Source organism: Leptodactylus fuscus, chromosome 2 (assembly GCF_031893055.1).
Source record: "Leptodactylus fuscus isolate aLepFus1 chromosome 2, aLepFus1.hap2, whole genome shotgun sequence".
In the NCBI taxonomy this organism is placed as follows: Eukaryota; Metazoa; Chordata; class Amphibia; order Anura; family Leptodactylidae; genus Leptodactylus; species Leptodactylus fuscus.
In genome coordinates, this window is record NC_134266.1 from 137,848,367 (window position 1) to 137,867,777 (window position 19,411).

The 19,411-nt window shown below is 41.6% G+C and overlaps 1 protein-coding gene across 16 annotated transcripts in view; it reads left to right on the forward strand.

Annotated features, from left to right (window-relative positions):
• The window catches only part of MACF1 (microtubule actin crosslinking factor 1), a 197,635-nt gene that overhangs the window by 61,908 nt on the left and 116,316 nt on the right, over positions 1 to 19,411 (forward strand). For 8 of the 16 annotated variants that reach the window (XM_075264659.1, XM_075264658.1, XM_075264665.1 and 5 more), the window contains 13 exons: positions 6,818 to 6,879; positions 10,671 to 10,760; positions 11,489 to 11,566; positions 11,651 to 11,743; positions 14,993 to 15,159; positions 15,240 to 15,352; positions 15,447 to 15,553; positions 15,631 to 15,750; positions 16,229 to 16,324; positions 17,093 to 17,220; positions 17,300 to 17,393; positions 17,606 to 17,760; positions 18,021 to 18,288. In XM_075264659.1, the coding sequence (XP_075120760.1) occupies positions 6,818 to 6,879; positions 10,671 to 10,760; positions 11,489 to 11,566; positions 11,651 to 11,743; positions 14,993 to 15,159; positions 15,240 to 15,352; positions 15,447 to 15,553; positions 15,631 to 15,750; positions 16,229 to 16,324; positions 17,093 to 17,220; positions 17,300 to 17,393; positions 17,606 to 17,760; positions 18,021 to 18,288 (1,571 nt within the window). Of the gene's footprint in view, positions 1 to 5,707; positions 6,340 to 6,817; positions 6,880 to 10,670; positions 10,761 to 11,488; positions 11,567 to 11,650; positions 11,744 to 13,772; positions 14,718 to 14,992; positions 15,160 to 15,239; positions 15,353 to 15,446; positions 15,554 to 15,630; positions 15,751 to 16,228; positions 16,325 to 17,092; positions 17,221 to 17,299; positions 17,394 to 17,605; positions 17,761 to 18,020; positions 18,289 to 19,411 lie in introns of those variants that run through there. The other 8 variants (XM_075264653.1, XM_075264656.1, XM_075264654.1 and 5 more) reach the window with 3 other exon arrangements.

Sequence of the window (19,411 nt, forward strand, 5' to 3'; positions counted from 1 at the left end):
GCCAACACCAGTCATATACATGTGGTTTACGTGGATCAGGATTCAGATGAAATCAGCTGTAAAATGTTATGTGAGACACGTGTGGTAGACCTAGGATCCCATCATCTTAGCCTTAATCTCTGCAGTTACACTAGCAGGAAATTGGAAGTAAATGTGTGCGGATTTACGATTAAGTACATATTTCGGATTTGTTGCGGCGTGGAGTTCACATTGAGGCTAGCATGCTGTTACCATGGATCAACACCCAAAAAATAACTCTGAGAAAAGAAGGGAACATGGAATAGTGGTAATGGCTATCTACATTTTTTGCAAAAAATTTTTTTCATTCACTGCATCCAAAATAAAAAAATGTGAGTGCTCTTGACCTCAGTTTAAAATAGTATAGCATGTTGTGTTTACAGCTCCACTGCAGATCTATGTGTCTTTGTGTCTACAAACCACATGCTGTGTCTGATCCTGCATTACTCTGGTAGAGAGTGAGAGTCGCATAACGACACATTGGTCTCCATCTGGGCTGTATACATAAAGCAGGAAGGTATTTTTCATTAATGACTATTTACAAAAAGCCTCATTTTTTATTTTACTGAGTTTAGATTCATTGGAGCAATAAACAAAAAACAGAAAAAAAAGTGTTGGTTTTACAGTTGCACATGGCCTTCAGGGGGAAGACACATTGGCCTATATCTACTGTTGTAGTTACAACTAGACACACACTCATCTTGTTTGGGCTGAAATGTTGCAACATGCTAGATGTGTAGCAGATGTGTAATATATATATATATATATATATATATATATATATATATATATATATATATATATATATATAATCTCCTATTAATATTATAAAGGTTTGTGTGTTTGGATGTTCGGATGTTTGTTCCTCAATCGCAGCCAAACGGCTGAATGGATTTTGGGGAAATTTCACACACACCTACATATTTCCCACGAAAGTGCAATAGGCTACTTTAAATGTGGGGTCACTCACCCCATATCGCCACCGTCACCCTCCAAACACCCCTCCGGGCTCGGCTGTAGAAGCTGGCATTCTGCCAGCGCTGCTCTGTCCACGCTCCTTTTCTATTGGTGCATGGCAGGCTGTGGGCAGGCTATAGAGCCAGGAGTGCGGCACCATAGGTTGGGGGCTCAATGTGGGCGTGCCGATTCACCAGGGACACAGAGAGGAAGATGACGACCGCCCCCAGGGTCCCGGAGCCACAGCTATACCACGCTGCCTACACACATCGCGGAGGAGGCTGCTGCACCCCACACTACACATACAGGTCAGGGCAGCAGGGGGAAGGGGTGTCCCAGGGGGGAGGAGGTGTCCCCAGCTTCAGTTCCCCCCCCCTACATCGGCCCCCGTGTAGTAGCGCTCACCTCCACTCCTCTGTCTCCTCCGCTCCATACACTTCTCGTGCTGCTGTTTGTGTCCTGTATGAAGCACAGCGAGCTCCAGCGTCAGGTTGACGCCGGGCCTGCTCTGCTACATAAACGCCACAGGGAGCAGCACGAGAAGTGTGTGCAGGCAGCCAGTAGACACAGGAGCAGAGGAGAGAGACAAAGGTGAGAGCTACTACACGGGGGACGATGTAGGGGGTGGGGGCAGGGATGGGGGAACATGAGACTGGGGGGCAGAGAAGGGGGGACATGAAGCTGGGGGCAGAGATGGGGGGGACAAGATACTGGGGGCAGAGATGGGGGGGACAAGATACTGGGGGCAGAGATGGGGGGACAAGATACTGGGGGCAGAGATGGGGGGGGGACAAGATACTGGGGGCAGAGATGGGGGGGGACAAGATACTGGGGGCAGAGATGGGGGGGACAAGATACTGGGGGCAGAGATGGGGGGGACAAGATACTGGGGGCAGAGATGGGGGGGACAAGATACTGGGGGCAGAGATGGGGGGGACAAGATACTGGGGGCAGAGATGGGGGGGACAAGATACTGGGGGCAGAGATGGGGGGGACAAGATACTGGGGGCAGAGATGGGGGGGACAAGATACTGGGGGCAGGCCCGCTCTGGCCACAAGTAGAGAGGCGTTGGGGCCCACGGCCCGCGCTGCAGGTGGTTTGTGCAGGCATCAGGGGGCCGCTGCCGAAGTCGCGGGTTATAACTAGTGTGTGTATATATATATATATATATATATATATATATATATATATATATATATATATATATATAATAAAATGTGTTCTCTGATAACAGGGCATGGTTTAAATGTCAGTAAAGTAAGGTAACTAAAAGGTGGTATAAACGTAAAATAGATGCGGTGTAAAGATACGCCATATTTGTCAGCCAACATCAGTCACTGTGATAAATCTGGTACATGTTGAGAGTGTCTATTAGTAAATCTGGGACTATAGCTGCGTTCAGACTTCTTAGTAAGTGAAACGCTGAATAATTTTATCCGGGCTCACGTAGTCCTGGCCGCGTGGTTACAGTAATGTCCATCTGAAATTAATCAGTGTTTCACTTACCAAGAAGTCTGAACGCGGCTCTAGTCCCACCCAGTATATCATGTGTCGCCCTACTTACTGCACAGTGTGGACACAAGCTGATCATTGGTATGCATTGTTTATCAATGACATTAAAAGCTTTTCAAGGACAATTGGGCTTGTTTGTACAAATGTCCAAAATTTGTATTCACATGAATGCTCAACATTGGGACATTACATTCTGTATGCATCAAATATGTGAACTGTGGCATGTACCTCCAGTTATAAAGATTATTTATGGATCTTTATGGTGTTTGAGTTTCCCTTTTTCTTTTTATGGAATATGGTGAGTTCACATCACATGTTTATTATTTGATTAGTGGATCCGTGAACAGGATATGTATTCTACATAGACTTTAGTGTAACAAAAAAAAAAAAAAAAGTTTGTAGCTGACCGTTTTTTTTTCTTTTTCCCGACAGAATAACATAGTCTACCATGCTGCTATTATTATATATTTTTTTAAAATATTGGACTCTGTGAAATAGATGGTCTTATACTGACACCTGCTTTAGCTAACTTCTGTTACTTTACATAGAGTTAAAGAGGGCATTTAACCACCTCCAACAACTTCCCATGATTTGCATTATTTATATATACACTTTGAATCACAGATATGCTGCTCCAATGATTCTGGCACAGTTGGAGTATTTGCTGAAACCCCTATTGTTACTGAGCAGTCATTGGCTCGTTCACACGGGGCAAGAGGGGCAGATTTTGGCGCCTCTTCAAAATCCGACCACTCACAATAGAGGTCTATGCAGACCGCTAGCGTTTTTTTTTTTTCAGCTAGCGGAGAAAAGAAGCGAACTGTCCTTTCTTCACGCGGAGTCCGCAGCTGATTCAGCTGCGGCGAGCACCTCATGGCAGCACCCTCTGGACTAGGCCCATTTATTTGGGCCTACTCCAGAGCGGGAAGCTTCCCGCGTCAAAATCAGGACCAAAATACGTGGTCTCTAGCCCCATGTGAACGGGGCCTTACTTTCAGCAAAATTCTGCTGTCCATGATCAGGTGGGGGTGCTCCTGCCTGACACCACCTACCTGAAAGTAGAGAGCACCAGTTGGTCCAAAATGGAAAGGCCAAGAGAAAAAGTTCCAACTTTCCCCAAATCAGTGAGTGGCACCTGTTGAAAGATTCAAAGTACTAAAGTTGGTGGAGGTGGTCAGAGGCCCTCTTTAACCCCTCCCTGCGCCATAATATTACGTCACGATGAGTGTGTAGTTAACATTCAGTGTTTTAACATTGCGATTGTATAATGCCTGGGGCACAAGAGCTGTGCATGTGGCATTACCTCTGGCACTCTGCTGTGTTACAGAGCCGAGGCCCAGAACTAGCCACTTGAGTCTGTAGATACTCCAATGGATTAACTCCATATGATGGCATCCAGAAAATCCAGGGGCAAGATTGTTCCCCTCCCTGCCACCCTGCGTTAAGATTGCGGGGTCCAAGTGGTTGCCATGGCAGCCTATATTAAAAAAAAATATATATAGAGAAACAATAAAAAGTTTGGAATCCCCATGTGCATACAAGTCCCCACTATGCAAAAGTAGAATTATTTATCCGGTATGGTGTACACCATATAAAAAATTAAAACAACAAAAGAAATGATGCGCAAAATAATGCATTTTGGTCAACTCTTTCCACCAAAAGTTGTAATAGAAAAGTGATGAACAAGTCAAATATGCCAAGTATTGGTACCAATAAAAAGCAAACTTGCCCCACAAATAAAGAGATGTTACATATCACTGTCAACAAAACAGTAAAAACAAAAGTTATAGGTGTCAGAATATGGTGACTCCAGGAAAATCGATCATTTTTAAAAAGTGACATTTTATTTATAAAAGCGGTAAAATATAGTAAAACCAATATAAATATGGTATCACTGTAATCGTAATGACCTGCCGGACAAAGTTACATTGTCCTTTTTAATGCAGAATGTAAAAAATTGATAGAATTGTATGTTATTTCACACGGACTCCTGAAATAGTTTAGTAAATTCTAAACAATAGGGCCACACGGTGGCTCAGTGGTTAGCACTGCAGCCTTGCAGCGCTGGGTCCTGGTGTTCAAATCCCGCCAAGGGCAAAAATCCATCTGCAAGGAGTTTGTATGTTCTCCCCGTGTTTGCATGGATTTCCATCCCATATTCCAAAGACATACTGATAGGGGAAAATGTACATTGTTAGCTCTATGTGGGGCTCACAATCTACATTTAAAAAAATAAATAAAAGCTAAACAAAACATATGTACCCCAAAATAATGGCAAATGAAATACAACTTGTCACAGAAAGAATATGCTCTCACTTAGCTATGTTTACAGAAGGATATAAAAAGTTAAGATTTTTGGAAATTTGTGAAGGAAAATCTGAAAAATGTTGCCGAGCATTAACATACAAACTACCTTGCGTCCCTAAAGGGTCAAATAATAAGTGTCAGCTTAGCTCTTTAACCATGGGAGAGAGGTGATATGGTGATATTTTGGGAGGGAGATCTTACTGCTTTATAATCTGTACAGATCCCCTCAGTGTATGTGTACATTAGCTATGAAGTCACACCGGCCTGTTCCCTGAGGAGACGAGTCACACTGAGAGGTTGGAGGGAGGGCACAGTTGCTCCAAATGCCAATATGTGGGGCTCTGTCGTACCTACAATCATGGTTCTGGTCATTTTTAGGCTGGACTGTTTGACATGAACAGTTTTACAGAAGCTGAGCTATTACAACATTGACAGTCGGACAGAGAGTTGGAGTCATACATTTTTTTTAAATCTGTCTTCAAATTAAAATGATTATTTTAAATATTAAACTTTTATTAATATTAATTTAATGGATTTTTAATGAGTTAGCGGAGACTTGTGGCTGACCATGGCTAAAGTTGAAAGTAGGAGTTGGAGTGGGTGGTCTGTTGTACTGACTCCGCAGCCCTGGTATTCGTCTCCCTTGTGCTGTTCTATATTCCCATGTGTTATATTATGCTATACAGAATGAATATCACTGCACATATTACCTATAATACCCTTTCTAGGACTAAATGCTCCTTTATATCTAGTATACGGTACATAGAATCTCTTTAGTATACAGCTGATACATGTAATATCCATACTGATACATACAGATACAGATATGTATCTGTATGGATGATATCCATACAGATTCATGCTATATAACTTATAGTGTTTTATATGGGGGTAGTGATGGGTACTGGGGTCAGTATTGTATAGTGTCTTTCTGCTTACCGGAAGAGGTGCACATGGTGATAACCTCCACTCTACAACTAGTAATGACAGATGGAAATGTGGCACTCACTGTGTCCTTGTGTGGAATTTCAGCTTTTGATAAGCTGGACAGAGGATGACGGTGGAGCTGTTCCCTCCCTCCCCCACACTTCACTATGAAGAAGTGTCAGTGCTCATTCTTGCCTCCTTACATAACTGTAGGCTGTTTCTGGGTTTGGACTGATGAAGAGGTAAGGGGAGGGCTAAGGTGGGCTTACATGGTATATCCCAGCTGGGGAAGAGGCGGGTGCATACCTGAAGATGATGTGGAGTTCAGGTGGCCGCAGGCTGGAACAGCTTCCTGACTTGGAAAAGACACCTCACAAAGGGAGGACACCTATCTCAGGCTTGGCAAGGATTTGCCTTTCTGCGCCCTAACTTCACGTCTCACGTGGGGGCTCCATGCAGGATGTGGGAGGAGCGCTGCGTAGAAGAGTTGCTACTGCCGGATCCTGTGATGACTACCCCAGTCAATGAAAGAAAGGTGCAGCAAAAGTGTACCATGTGGTCAGATTGGGGGCCAAGACCAGCCAGTTCCCACCTGGTGTGCCTGATGTGCTGCATGGGTCAGTATAACATCTGCAGAGTTGGGTTGGGTGTATTCAGTGTGCACTAAGCTCTGCTTGTTTCACTTCCCCTGCGCCTCAGTATATTTAGCAATAATCCGTTTGCTGAGTTCATATCCTCAGGATGAAGCAATGCGTGCATGTGTCATATCGTGATGAACTGTCAAGTTGAACCTACCCTGTGTCTTTGTGATATCGTGCTATTCTTGCCTGTCGTATGCTTTCTCTACACCCCCACCCAGCACAAAATCTCTTCTGTCTCCTAACTCCAAACTGTGTCTTTGGATTATTGTGACTGCCTGTTAATCCTGGCAGAGAATGGGCTGCACTAGGAGTTTGCTGGATTAGGATAATCTATTGCCTGAGGAGGGTGGGAAAGTGTCCGTTTGGGGTCAGAGGTCACGCGCACCTGTTATTATTCAGGATTTCTTTTGATATTCCTTCTTTTTTAATTTGAGTTTATCCATATATCTTGCAGATGAGCGAGACAGAGTGCAAAAGAAAACCTTTACCAAATGGGTCAACAAGCATCTCATCAAGGTAACCCATTTTCTCTTGTTTTCGAATTTATTTACGGAGTTATCATTTTGTGTATGTTACAATGCAGTGTTTCAGACAAAAATTAAAAAAAATATACCTAGGAGCCATTGCTCCTAAACTGAAAAAATTAGGAGCCAAGTCTAATGCTTAGTCACCAAATTGATCTAGTAAAGAGGTACGCCATATTCCTAGGACTGTGTCACGTCGCTGCATCATTCATAGTTATGAAGCAGTGAGCTCCTGAATAACCACAGTATGACACAGTTTGTGAATATAGCCTTACTATACTTGGTTACCCACATGTGGTGTTCTGCTTACATCTGACAGTCAACAGCTTTCAAAATAATTTATATTTTAATTTATATATATTTTAATTTATGAATAAGGGTGTGTGCACACCCTCAAGATCTACATGCAGAAAATCTACATGAATATCACCAACTGCAGATGATTTGGTGTGGATTTTGATACATGTATATGTGGATTTCATTGCAGATTTTGCTATTCAGATTTTGAAGCAATTGGTGGCAAAAATAAAAAGAAATTAACATGTTGATTTTTAAATCGACACCATAGGTCATTTTTGGAGGGACAAAAATTTACATCCTGTGCTTGAGAAATAAAATTTCTCATTCAATTTAATGTTGATCCATTATGGTGCAGATTTTCTGTATTGAAATCCATGTGGAGAATCTGCACATGATCCTGATTGTTTGCAGGTACCCTAAAAGGATTGGGGTACATGCTCACCTAGTGATAGTTGAATACAGTCACCTGCATACAACTCTACCTGCATGCAGCTGCCAATATCCCATACTGTAAAAGCAATTCACTGTAGCTGGCTTCCCATCTAAAATTAAATTCACTGAGCATGTGTGTGAGAACTATCAGATAAAAAATATAACAATAAAGCGGAACCTTTATTAATAAATACTAAAATGGCCATTCGCCCTAAAACACACAACAAACATGGACCTGTTGCAGTGACCTCCAAGTGAGTGTATTCCCCATCATATCCTCCTCCAGTAATACGAGGGGGTACCCAAAAGTTTCTAGAAAAGTTGTTTTTGAAGCGTGTATTTATTTATTTTTGTACTAAATTCCTTCAATCTTCTTCAAAGTACTCTCCTTTAGCGGCAATACACTTGTCAAATCTCGTCTGCCATTGTTCAAAACATTTTTTAAACTCTTCTATTTTGATGTGTGCAAGCGCCTCCGTCGTTTTCCTCTTCACCACCTCCACGTCGGCAAAACGCTTCCCCTTGGGGTTCCTCTTCATTTGTGGGAATATAAAAAAGTCACTGGGAGCCATATCGGGTGAATGGGGTGGGTGGGGCAAGACAGCCATGCCGTTTCTTGCCGTGAAAGTGGTCACCGAGATGGCGGTGTGGGCTGGGGAATTGTCGTGGTGGAAAAACCAATCTCCAGACTGCCACATTTCAGGCCTTTTTCGCCGCACACTGTTGCACAACCTCTTGAGAACCCCCAAGTAGAAAACCTGGTTGACGGTATGACCTGTTGGAACGAATTCTGAGTGCACAATCCCTTTTGCATTGAAAAAACAAATGACCATTGTCTTCACATTGGACTTCACTTGACGAGCCTTTTTGGCGTGATGCGAGGATGGCGTCTTCCAGTGGCATGATTGTTGTTTGGTTTCTGGGTCGTAAGCATAGCACCAAGACTTATCTCCCGTAATAATTTTAGAAAAAAATTCTGGATCAGTCTCGGCATGTTCTTTCAAGGCTCGGCATGTTTCGATGCGACGTTCTTTCTGTTGACCAGTCAAGAGCCGCAGCACAAACTTTGCAGCGACCTGTGACATGCCCAAATCCTCCGATAAAATGCGATGAATCGAGCTCCAACTCACTCCAGACAACTCTTCTAGTTCCTCAATGGTTCATCGTCTATCTTCACTCACGAACTCGTTGAATTTTGGACATTTTCGTCCGTTCGGGAAGTTGACGGACGTCCAGAACGCGGTTGATCATCAATTGACATTTCACCATTTTTAAAGCGGGTGAACCACGCGTAAACTTGAGCTTGACACATAACGTCATCCTTGTAAGTGGTCTTCAACATTTGAACGGTTTCCGATGCTTTTTTCCCGAGCAGAAGGCAAAACTTCACAGCCGCGCGCTGCTCATAAAACTTCTCTATGAAGAAAAACGACGGCTGGACAAAACAGCTCTTGCAAGAAAATTCACTGCGGGTAGATGAAACCTTCTGCATCAACGCCGCTTGGCACACTGACTGAGAAGGCGTGGTTGAACAAATAACTAGCTGCAGAATCGCGTACTACGAAAACTGCGCACGCAGCAGCCTCATTCTGGAAATTTTTGGATCCCCCCTCGTACATCCATTTAAACCCAACCCATTCTCGATTATATCCACTTCACCCATCATGAAGCTTACCATACTCGATTATGCTTCCCATTCTTAGATTACCATTCTTCCATTAAAGCGCCTCTCAACCCCCCTTCCCAACTTACTGTTAATTTTTTACACCTGGTCCAGAAGGTTCATTGTCTATTTATTACACCCCCTTCTGCCATTGAGGCTCACCATCTTCCATTAGTTGACCCTGAGATTTATTGCATCAGCACATGCTGAACAGTCTGCTAGGTGAGGCCCACCCCTGTACTTCGCGGCTTAGAGGAGCCCTTGAATCTTATACTAGGTACTGTGCACTTTACAGGTAATTTCTCCCAGTCCTCTCAGCCGGGCAGTGTGGGAGCAGTACTTTACTTAGCCGACTGTTGCCGCATGCCCCATGGTTATTTAAAAAGTGAACAAGTTTTTTCTTAAAGTGGCAGCACAGCAGTGGGTCTAGTCGCAAGTTGGCAAATTCTTAGTTGAGTTGGTGACCATCTGGATCCGTGCAGCGTATTTGGACTTCTTTGTTTTTAATGTTCTGTTTTCCTGTTTTCATTCCTATAATCTTTGTTACATTCTCAAAACTTCAAGTTTGTGTGAGTAAGGTACCATGCGCACAATCGTAGTGGTGTGATAAGGATGGCATCCAGTTACAGTCTGAGTTTTCCACTATAGCTAGCAATAGAATAGGCTGAGCCACATAAATGGACAGAAATAGGACCTGCTCCATATTGTATGGTTGTTCTGTGGCCGCTGACTTGGTTGTGTGCATTAAACCTCAAGATACTGAGCAGAGTGGTTAGTTTTTATATGTTTGTATAAGTGGAAATCCTTCACTTTTACACCAAACCAACAATGATCTGGAAGCAACAAGCCCCCAACAGTGTATTATAGGAGCACAAATATTGGAAAATAGATACTATGATTGAATGACATTCCCAGAAGCAGTGCCTCAAAGGTGTCTATGACTGTATTCAGCAGGCCTCAGATGGATCCTGTGCGACTACAGGTTTTCTTTTTCAGGAGTCCATTCTTTGCAGTTATTCAGTAGAAACTGTCATTGTTTACTTCCATTAAATGAAAGGAGGGTAATGATCACTCAGTTACTTGTCTTGTAGGAGGACAGAGCTCTGGTAACTGTACTGTACATAATACACGCTGTATAGGTCTATTGTGATCACCTCATGACCAGGAAAGTAAGCAAATAACTGCACGAATGACAGCGAGCTAAGATCTTGAAGGGGTTTTCTGTGATGTTCATATTGATGATCTATCCTTAGGTTATGTATCACCTCATTGCAGTGATCTATACATATAGACTCGTTTCACATTTTGATGAGAGAGTTTTTATTTATTTTTAAATTTGTTTGTTGGTTTAGTCCTTTTTATCTGAATATTATTTCCTTGTTAAACAGGTTCGCAAGCACATCAATGATCTGTATGAGGACCTGCGAGATGGACACAATCTTATCTCCCTTCTGGAAGTTCTGTCTGGAGTCAGACTTGTAAGTATCTGCTGTATACAACTTTTGTATGCTCTATCATCAAATTCTGATTTTTTTCCTCACAATATCATTGCCGTGTTCATCAGAACAAGGACCCTGAGGCTCCGCGGGGCCTACGACGTATACCATCCCGCCGCCTGTTGATGAGGGAGGAGTCTGAAGACAATCCTGATGATGCTGTATGTCACTAGGGCTGTCACTGTGCCAGATAACCCAGTGTGAGGAAGAAATCCACCACTGGGTGATCTACTCACAAAGCACAACACGGGCTGATGGGAGGTGGATGTGTGCTGTGTGGTTTTCTCCTAGCATGAGCATGAGGGAAATGTAAGCGCTACAAACAGGATGACATTTGCTCACAATGCCTCCTGCGCTCAATCACTACACCGTGTTAAGTCATTGGCTCTTAGCCTTGTACCAGAAGAGCAAAGGGGAGTGGTTTTCTATAACGCACCATTTTTGATCTTTCAATCACAATCTACTATTGGAAATCTGTCATGCAACTCCTCTAATGTCTAACCTGCCAGAGAAATCTTTCCAGCGTCTTATATTTTTCATTCTATCTCCTGTTTTATCATTATACTATCAATTCTATGTCTCCTTACCTTTCAGTTTTCATTATGCAAAACTAACTTTTCTTCTAACACTGCTTTTCCTGAATGCACAGTGACTTCCACCTTCTAGTTTAAATCTTTAGTTTTCATTGAAGCTTCCTCTTTGCCTTTCAGCCTAGGGAGAAGGGCCGAATGCGTTTTCACCGGCTGCAAAATGTACAGATTGCCCTGGATTTCCTCAAACAGCGTCAGGTAAAACATATGGCACAATAAAGTACTCTGTTTTATATTGGATGCCTAAGTGCTACGTGCTAAGAGTTTCTAACTTATATTTAGGTGAAATTGGTTAATATTCGGAATGATGACATCACTGATGGCAACCCAAAATTGACCCTTGGATTGATATGGACAATAATCCTACATTTTCAGGTAAGATCACGTTTTATGTCAAAGGGTTATTTCATATGATATGACATAAACATCACAGAGATGGACTCCCTACTAATGTGGTGATCTCCACTTATCTGAAGGGAAGAGATTGTGCCTCAGAATCGGTAAACATACACGTTATGGTTAGTACCCACCGTGTCCATAGCCCAGCATACTCGCTGTGAATAATGACTGCAAATTATAAGAGAAAAGCAATGTTCCGGTTTTCTGAGGCAGGTTTGAAGCCTGGTTTAAAACCGGAGAGGTGCCATTCATACTTTGCATTTTCTCTTCCTTTATGACAGCCGGTATTGGCTTTACAATTGCATTGAAATTCCTGGATAAAACCTGACGGAAGACAGATTATGTTCTGGCACCCTTATTAAAAGAGCCTTACACTTAAAGGTGCTTGGGCCCCTAACAATTAGAAATGTAAAGAACATCTTCGTAGATGTGCCTTAAATGTTCACAGTTTGAGCACTCTTCTAATCTTATAGTCGGGAGACAAGGTTTCAGATTCATGAAATGGAATTGGTGAAATAGTACTTTTGTTCAGCATATTCAGGTTTTGGTGCTTTCTATATGTAGTGAAGATATGGGTCGCAGCTGAATTTCACTGTTGTACATCAGATTTGTGTTATTCTATGCAGTAACCAAAAACATATGTACTGCATGTTTTATTCCAAAATAAAATGGCCTTCTCTCTGGAGGTGACCGTTTACGTATCTGGTATACAGATCTGGTGACAGTCTTAGGTTAGGTGGTATGTCGAGCAGTATAGTTTGTGGTTCCTTCTACCATGTATTTGTGAAAAAAGAAAAGTGCCAGCAGGTGAGCATGTTGTTTGGGAATACAGTGAGGGTTACTACAGACTTTTGTATGATATATAGTGTAAAAATTTTCCCATTTATCTTTATGGCTTTTTATTTACCCACAACAATACGCACACCAAATTAAGAGGCACCTTATTAGAAAAACATTACATATGTGGATGTGCCAATTTTTTTGAGACCAGCAACAATTTACTATGTATGGGGTTTCAGACTGTCTCTGGATGGCTGATGTAAGGGAAGATGAGAATTTGTCAGTTGGATTTCAACTTCTCAATCTTGTACACAGAGGTGTAACGTTAAAACCCCTAAGTCTCAATGCAAAATCTGTAAATGGTGCCTATAGCGATTGCCACGTCTGCTTCCCCTATAGATATGGCCTTGATCGTATGTTTTTATGCACTGTTTGGCCAAGTGACTGTCTGTATATGGTGAGGGTTGGGAGAGAAAGATATCGCTGCGGAGTAGAAACGCATGCACTGCTCAGCTAACCTAGAGAATGAAGAGGCCGCTCTGTTGGAAATGGGAACACGCCTTAGAAAGATCCTTTAAGAAAAACACAAAACCCTTTTATGTTATGGTGTACTGCTAGTATATACCAACTCTATGGTTGGTTGTGTTTCAGATTGGTTAGTAAAGTAGAGCCGACCATTCATTCCTCACTCTTAACAGCACCACTCCTGACACTGTGCAGGTACTGCAAGACAGAGTCATTCACTTCAATTCTACACAGTTACTAGTTGTGTTATTATCAAGGTCTTAATTGTTGCCTGCTTTCCCAGACATATTAGTTAGCATTAGCATGACAATAAAATATGTATCCGAGCTGATGTCTGGATAACATCCTTGCATTTTACATTGTAACTGCAGAGACTGTGGCCTTCTAAGCACTACAGAGGTCATGGAAAATACTTGGTTAAATGGTAGTAGTTCTGGTTGTTGCTTATGGCCAGAACATGTCATTCTAGGTCTAGGACATCTATGTTAGTAGAAAGCAAAGACTTCCATATCTTTGTGTTCTAGGAATATCTTTTGTAATAATATCATTGAAAAACTGTAACGCACTGCAGATGTAACCCAATATAAAATTAATATTAGTCCTTCTAAAGTTAATTTATAGATTGGGTATTGTGTATCCTTTGTATAAGCTTCACTTCGCCTCTCTGGCTTTTATTGCATGGTTTCTTACCCCCTCCCTTCCGAGTACTCATCCCCCTCCTCTTCTCATATGGGGTGGGGTTAATCCACCTCACTAATACAGAGATGTGACCATCCAATCAGCTGTAGGCTTGGTGTAAGGTGCCTGTGATCTGAACACTGCGGAGAGATGCAGGGAGATGTCTCAGTCTGTAAGATGTCTGTCTGAAGCAAGCTACGGGATGAGAGGGAGGATGTGTGCGTCTTCCCTAATGACATGCCTAGATTCCAAGCAGAAGGTGGTGCTCGGAGTGGTGGATCCTTTTCTTTTCTGAATGCATGTATTGTATATGCTGTATAAATGCTCTGGAGACATGGGGAATTCTGTCAGCTGTGTGCGGAAGCCTAAGGAGAAGAGACCGGGGAAAGAGAAGGAGCCCCAGTCTGGAAAGAAAAAGAGACGTTTCAGGAGAAAGAAAAAAGATGAAGGAGCAAAATGGGAACAGGAACAAATGGATGAAAAGAACGAAGAAAGGGAAGAAGCCAAGGATGTAGCAAATAATACATGTGCAGCTATTGAAGAGCCTGAAAGCGTTGGTAGCATTCTTAAGGAGGAAGGGAGAGTGCTCCAGGTCAGAGAGACATTTCATGGCATGGTGCATAGAGCTCAGCTGCTGAATCCTATAACTACTCCAGAGTCTCCACCATTAGGAACCACAGTCATAGCTCATATAGTGGACAACCCAGCAGAAAGGAAGCAAAGATCCCACAGCACTATGGTGGCTTTTGATTGGGCTGCTAATAGCCGAGCTATTCTGCTACCAGTCAAGGATGATGACCTGGACAAGTCTGTTAGCTATAGGACTAGCTCTTGTGAAGAAACTAACCTTGGATTGTCCCCTAAAGCATATGATAAAACAGAAAGGGTTGTACCTGTCACACTGTCTTGGGGACCAGAGCTCTCCTCCTCAGGATATGGCAGTGAGCCCTTATCTCAGCTGGAGCAGGTGGGATACATTTATGTTGCTCATATGACTTTGTAGCATCGTTTCCTTTTTACGTAGTAAGTGCCCCATGGAGTAAGTAGTAAAAGCTCATGTTGCGTTATAAGAGTTAGTAGCTGAATAACTAAATGTGAATTTAGTGGCACAGCAAGTTGCTATTGGTGAAGTGGTTTAAGCAGATATTCAGAGCATACAGCGAGTGTGAAAAGTCACACATTGCCTCACACTGCATTCATCAAAGAGGAGGTGTGGTAAATGTGATCTACTTCTTTCTACAGATCTCCGATATTTATGTCAGCGGAGAATCAGGAGACATGTCTGCCAAGGAGAAACTGCTCCTATGGACGCAGAAGGTGACAGCAGGATATGTTGGGGTAAAATGCACCAATTTTACTTCTTGCTGGAGTGATGGCAAAATGTTTAATGCCATTATACACCGCTACAGGTTAGTCAATGTGGACACCAGCCGCTGTTAAGTAATGCTGTAAGAACAGAGAATTGTATCCATGTTTTTTCTGTTTCTAGACCTGACCTGGTAGACATGCAGAAAGTGGAAATTCAGAGCAATCGGGAAAACCTAGAGCAAGCATTTGAGATAGCCGAGAGTCTGGGGGTAACCAGATTATTAGATGCTGAAGGTTTGTGCGGACAGCCAATATTGTCAATACTTATAAGATTACTTTTAGTTATATGTTTTACCGAACATGGCCTCTGGTTTATTTCTAACTTCAGATGTAGATGTGGATTCTCCAGATGAAAAGTCAGTGATCACATATGTGTCTTCTATATATGATGCCTTCCCCAAAGTCCCAGAAGGAGGAGAAGGGATCAGTGCCACTGTAAGTTTTGTTCATCTTTGTCCTAGTGGTATTAGTGGATTTTAGCCTACTACTCACATTTCTTGTTTGGATTTTAGGAAATAGACTCTCATTGGTTGGAGTATCAAGAGAGGGTAGTGTCACTTACACAATGGATCCGTCAACATGTACTTCTGATGTCTGACAAATCATTTCCACAGAATCCTGTGGAGTTAAAGGTGCAGTGATGCAATCTGCTTATTCTAGCAATCACGTGAAAGGTTGTCCTTCACCACCTTTCTAATATTCCCCCTAAGGGCACCATAAGGTAGTGACATGCCGCTTATATTGTTTAGTATGTTATGTGTAAACATCTGTAGTCTTGGAGGAATCTACACTGAACCAGGAAGAAGTTTTCCCCTCCAACCCTGCCCTTCTGTGGCCGATGGACAGTTTTCTTCCTATTACTGTGCATAGTTAGAAAGCTGACCCACTGCAGCTGGAGGGTGAAGTGAGTCAGCAACACATGAATACCAAATACTATGTGCTCAAGCATATCATTGAGAGGACTTCGTATTCATGAGTATCACTATTAATAGTGTACAATTCTCCAGACAAACAGAACAATGAAGGCAGCATGTATGTCACATCTTCTACAGCTCCATTCCCTTCAAAGCATAGTGGGTACATTTAATTTACTTGTGTTTTCACCTCTAGGCACTTTATAATCAGTATGTACATGTGAAAGAAACTGAAATTCCAGCAAAAGAACAGGAAAAGGCACATATCCAGAGATTATATCAGATGTTACAGGTATGTTTGGGTTAATGGCTTTGTTCTTTTTGCATTACTTCTAATCTTGGACCAGTAACTTTCCATTGTTTTCTAAATATAAACACTCTTATTTTTTTTTTTCCTTGTAATAGATTTTCTACCTGCTTAGCTTATTTAATATTGTCATACTCTTTCATCCACTCTGCTTAAAATCATGTTTTATTCAGATTGTTTTATTTTTGGCATGAGTATAGTAGACAGCACACCAATCATGGTAGTACTTAAGAAAATTAATACACGATGCTTCTTTTTAGTCAAAATTGCCAAGGACATGGACCAAGCCTGTCTCCTCCAAAGACATAAGGCCATGTCAGTCTGGCATACTAGTGATAAAGTGGTAGATTGGGGGGGTTGGAAGGGGAAACTTATTATTCCTTCTATACCAGGCCCTTTCTTGCACCAAATGTATGCCTCAGCCCCCGATCTGTATGTTGTTCCCCACATTCTGCGAACCTGCGCATCGCAGGGTAGGGACCTGGCCAGGCTAAAGGTAAAACTCACTACTAAATCTTCCTGGCATTAGTTAGAATGGAATCAATGTCCGTTTCCTTTCTGGCGCCAGGACCATGTACTACCATGCTAGATGGGCTGCATACTCTTCGTAATTATCTTGGCCCCCCCGACAGTTAGACTGTTTGTAAATAAATTTGTCCCAGTGCGTCTCAAATGTAAAAAAAAAAAAAGTTTTATCTTTATGTCAGACATATTTTGCAATATTTAAGAGAATTATTATTTGTATTCTAAAAGCCCTGGATTGAGTTTGGTCGTATCAAACTTCCTGCATCCTTTCATCCAAATGATGTGGAGGAACAGTGGGGGAAACTTATATTGTCCATGATAGAGAGGGAGAAAGTTCTCCGGCCGGCTGTGGAGAGGTATGTGCATCTATAATCTCTCTAGGCACCTTGTTTTCTGATCATTGCATTACAGTGAATTATTTTTCTTTCCTAACAGGCTTGAACTACTCTTACAAATTGCAAACAGGATTCAGAATGGATGCCTGAGCTGTGAGGAGAAGCTGACACTAGCAAGGAATACACTGCAATCTGTAAGTGAGAATAGAAGGCACTGTCTGTGTGGCTGGACTGATGGCGCATGCTGAATAGGCTTTTGTTACATATGCACAATTGGGATAGAGTTACAACATAACAATTTCTTACTATAGAAAAGTCTAATTTCTATCCCTATTACAATTGTTATTGTAACAAATTTATACGGGCTTAGTTTTATTGCTGTGTCAACTTGCATTTTACGTTTTAGGATGCCGCTAATGTAGAATGTGGGCAAAACACTCAACAAGAGATCGAAGTCTTACAGTTCCTACAGGAAAGTGAAAGTCTTCTCCGTCAGCTACAGGCAGATGTTCAGATTTTGAGAGACGAAAAGTATTTCCAGGTGGATGAACTTGCTTTCAGGTAATAGTTTAAAAAGGAACATTTGTCTTTGTAACCATCCCCTCTCTGTTATCCCCGTCCTCTCCTATCCTTCATAGTGCAGGTAAGGTGCAGCATAATGCTAATATGGGAATCTGGGATCATTTGACACTTCATTTGAGGTTTGTTGCCACCTATGTTTTGGGAATAACAGAGAGAGGAGGGCAGTTGCCTCAAGTATGTACATAGACTGAGGTGGAAAAACAAGCATTGATCTGACTTGATTTATTTTCACTGTTTAGAGTTCTACGAATTCAGGATGAGCTTCTGACACTGAGACTGGAATACTCCAATCTGTACAGGAAAGGGAACTTCATCAGCTCAGACCTACAAACCTCTGTGTCACTGAACACCTCTCACCAACAAGGTTTTCACACATCAGCTACTTCTTCCACATCTTGGTTTCGGAAACCAATGAGTCGGACAGAATTGCTTGCTTTATCTTCATCAGAAGATGAAGGCAGTCTCAGATTTGTTTATGAGCTTCTTGCCTGGGTGGAAGAGATGCAGGTGAGTGATCTGTTCTGTAGGTGAAATAAAACCGGTCTTACATTAACTCCAGATAATTGCGCTGTACCATACAGGTGTACATTTGTTATATACATATATATATATATATATATATATATATATATATATATATATTTATTATAATTGTTTGATAAATATTGCTAGGTTATAGTGATCTTTGTATTTTACTTTGTCACAGGAACGCAGAACTGTTAGAGCTTGTTCACAGAGTGTTTTGCAGGCTGATTTTGAGGTGGAATCCATCTCACAATCAGCAAAACATGTATTTTCAGGCAAGTTCTGCAGTCAATGGGTGGTGAATAAAAAAAACAACTCATTTTTTTTGTGAACATTTTGCAGTTGGTTGATCTTGCACCTGAAATATGTGCTACAGAGAAAAATCAACATGCTTTATGTTGGTGCTGATTCTGTTTCAAGAATTGCTGAGTTTAGATTTTTTTATGGTACTTTTGGAAATTTTGGTTATTTTCTTGGAGAGCCTTGTATGTTTCCTTTTCCATTCAGAGCAATACTATGGACGTTATGAACGTGAAAACTTACAATAAGTGAGTTTTGCTGTTTTATCAACCCTCACTTTAGAACTTCCCATAATCGGATCTATGTTTATTTTTGTGGGTGCACAGTTGTACATCTGATCTCCCTCAGCTTTCTGATTATACCATTTGGTGACCAGTTTGCATGGATTTCTAATACATGAGTGAAAATTTGCATGGAGGTGCACATCAGTGTAAAAGGCTAAGACATTTTTTTATATCTTTAACTATGTAGATATGCAAAAAATATGTTGGTATCATTTATTTTCTATTTAGTTTTTATTGAGAAAAATTTATTCAAATACAGGAAAGGAAAAAGAATGCAGGGAAAATAATAACGCTATCATTTATTATGTAATTTTTTTTTAACTGGCTAACAGTGTGAAAATTGTTTTCCCTTCTCTCTCTCTCTCTCTCTCTCTCTCTCTCTCTCTCTCTCTCTCTCTCTCTCTCTCTCTCTCTTAAATTGCCTGGTAAAAATGAAAGGCTACTGTGTTTTACTGCTAGTTACAATACTAGCTTTATTTTTATACAATTTTGACAAATAAGTCTCAGTGCAAACTGTATTA